Source organism: Peromyscus leucopus, unplaced genomic scaffold, assembly GCF_004664715.2.
Source record: "Peromyscus leucopus breed LL Stock unplaced genomic scaffold, UCI_PerLeu_2.1 scaffold_1022, whole genome shotgun sequence".
Taxonomy (NCBI): Eukaryota; Metazoa; Chordata; class Mammalia; order Rodentia; family Cricetidae; genus Peromyscus; species Peromyscus leucopus.
The window spans coordinates 1-2,648 of record NW_023504141.1 but is presented as its reverse complement, the minus strand read 5'-3'; the positions used below and the strand labels follow the sequence as shown (position 1 = coordinate 2,648).

Sequence of the window (2,648 nt, the reverse complement as noted above, 5' to 3'; positions counted from 1 at the left end):
AATTTTCTGATGTATCCTAAGAAGAGATATCCGGAGAAAGGACATGTCACAATCTTTGCACTTGAAGGGTTTCTCTCCAGTATGAATTTTCTGATGTCTTTTAAGACTTGAAATCCGGAGAAAGGACATATCACAGTCTTCGCATTTTGTGAAGTTTCTCTCCAGTATGAATTTTCTGATGTGATCTGAGGTAGGAGCACCTAATAAAAGATTTGTCACATTCCTTACAACTATAAGGTCTCTCCAGTATGAACTCTCTGATGTGTCTGAAGATAACATTTATGGGTGAAGGATTTGTCACATTCCATACATTTGTAAGGTCTGTCTCCAGTATGAATTATCTGATGTGCTCTAAGATTTGAACGTTGGCTGAAGGATTTGTCACATTCTCCACATTTGTAAGGTTTCTCTCCAGTATGAATTCTCTGATGTCTAGTGAGGCTTGAGGCAGCACTGAAGTATTTCCCACATTTCCTACACTGGTGTGGTTTCTCTCCAATGGAGAATTTTTGTTGTAAAAGACTATATGTAGAATCAAAGTAGTCATCATATTCTCCCTGTCTGTGCTGTGTCTTTGCAGTGTACAGTCTCTGATCTTGAGTAATGCTGGAACACAAATTTAAAGATTTATCACAATCTTTAGATTTGGAAGGTTCTTCTCCATTGTGCATACTTTCATGTCGATCTGTGTTTGATGAATCAATAGAGTCATCCCTGTGATTACTGCGTCTGTGGTTATTAGTGTTTTCTATAGTTTCATTTGTTCTATAAAGTGCACAAGTGCAGGGGTCATGAAGCACTTTGCCACACTCATTATACTGACAAGACTCCTTTTCAGTCATCACATGTTGATAGACAGGATCGCATATATAATAGTTCCCTGAAAATGAGTATAATTCAGATTAAAAGGGCTTGTTCCAAGATTAAACCTCTGATAAATAACTGTCCCTAAATTCTCTCTTAAGTGAATCAGCATCTACTTACACATTTTTCTTTCACTATAATTGAATGTATCCTCTCAAAAACAGTCTGCCAGCCTTCAAGGTCTATGTTATAATAGATATCTCATCCTTATCAAAAATGTCTAATGGCAAAAGATGGACCAGGAAATCGAAGAATTAGCAATTAGCTTTGGGATAGAGCTCATTGACTGATTTTATTTAGAGTATCTGCCTCTATTTTTAAATATTTCTTCTCAGAAATGGATGAAGAGGAGTTTATTCCAATCCCAGGTTCACAGTATTTACACTTACTAAGTGATAGGCAATGAGAAGTACTGTTCAGAAGACCCAATTCCTTTAAAGATTAAAGTCTTACTTAAAAACATCAGAGGTTTTTTTTTCTCTCTAGAAAAACACATTAGATCTTCAAAAGTAATGGATGCAAGCCAAGTAGTCTGCCAGACATCAGAGTCTCTAGATCGTTTGAGGCAGGACTGTCATGGGCAGCTATTGCTTATTTCTATCCTCCACTGTCTGAACTCCACACACTGCTGTGTTCTTAACTTTCCTTATAGGGATATTCTCAAGTCCACTCTGTACACGGACTCCTGAGATTATTTTCCAGAAGGCTGTCTGTGTATTCTCCACTGCGATAAAAATGAAAAATGTAATATGAAGACAAACATGCAAGGACGGTAATTACAAAATAATCATACTTCATGGATTTATATCTGGCTTATAACTTGTAAAATGATTCCAAACTGATGACAGCATAGTTTAAAAAAAAAAAACTGCATTTTGTATTAATATTGTCACCATAATTCATGTGCAATAAGACACAAGCCTTTTAACAGTTATAAAAGGCAGGATGCATCCTGGGACTAGGATACTACACTAAGTTTAAAATGATCAGGAATCCTTTCAGGTGGAATTGAATATAGCAAAAACATTTTCTGCTCTTGCCCTGAAGCCATCACTGTTGTCCTGCTCATTCACTAGCCCACCCTGGTTGTAGCTACTCTCTCCTCTCTATATTTCAGGGCAATCTCATTTGCTCTCGACAGGTGACAGGACTACCTTGCATATAACAATCCACGTGTTCTGTGAGGTAGCCCATGACTCATATTAGAAGTTTTAGAAAGAATACAGATGTCTAACACAGTACTGTGCTCCGTACATGAAAAGAACATGAAGTAGAGAAATCTAGGAATGATTTCCAATTGATATTTCCTGTCAGAAGCTTTAGCATATTTAAGAATAATTTTCAGTTTTCCTATCTTGAGTTTTTTCTCAGAAAACCATGTAAGGTACAATGATGGATTTGGAGTTTTAAGGTATATATAGAAATATTATATGCTACTGGGTTTCTGAATGCATTTTGGAACCAAAATGAGGAGTTCACACAACACCTCTAACATGGAAAATGGAAAGACAGGTCAAATTCCATGAAAAATTCTTTTCTACTTCCAAACTTTCCCTAGTCTCACTTTATTTCCAACACAGCTTAACAGAGTTTATAAAAATGATGTAGGTACATATAAAGGATGAGTTAGGTGTTCTACAAGCAAAATGTTCTCACCCACAGAGAGCAGGTTTCCATAATTCTCCAACATCACATCAATGTACAAAGCCCTTTGAGCAGAGTCCAGGCATTCCCACTCCTCCTGGGAGAAGTTCACAGTCACATCCTTGAATGTCAGCAGACCT

The 2,648-nt window shown here is 36.9% G+C and overlaps 1 protein-coding gene across 1 annotated transcript; it reads right to left on the bottom strand.

The window, feature by feature from the left end:
- Nucleotides 1-230: 230 nt before the first annotated feature.
- LOC114683982 (zinc finger protein 54-like) lies at nucleotides 231-2,644 on the bottom strand (the record flags this gene model as incomplete). Its single annotated transcript, XM_028858378.2, has 2 exons — nucleotides 231-880; nucleotides 2,521-2,644. Coding segments are annotated over 2 exons (774 nt in total), but the record flags the coding sequence as incomplete, so codon positions are not given.
- Between the last annotated feature and the right edge of the window lie 4 nt (nucleotides 2,645-2,648).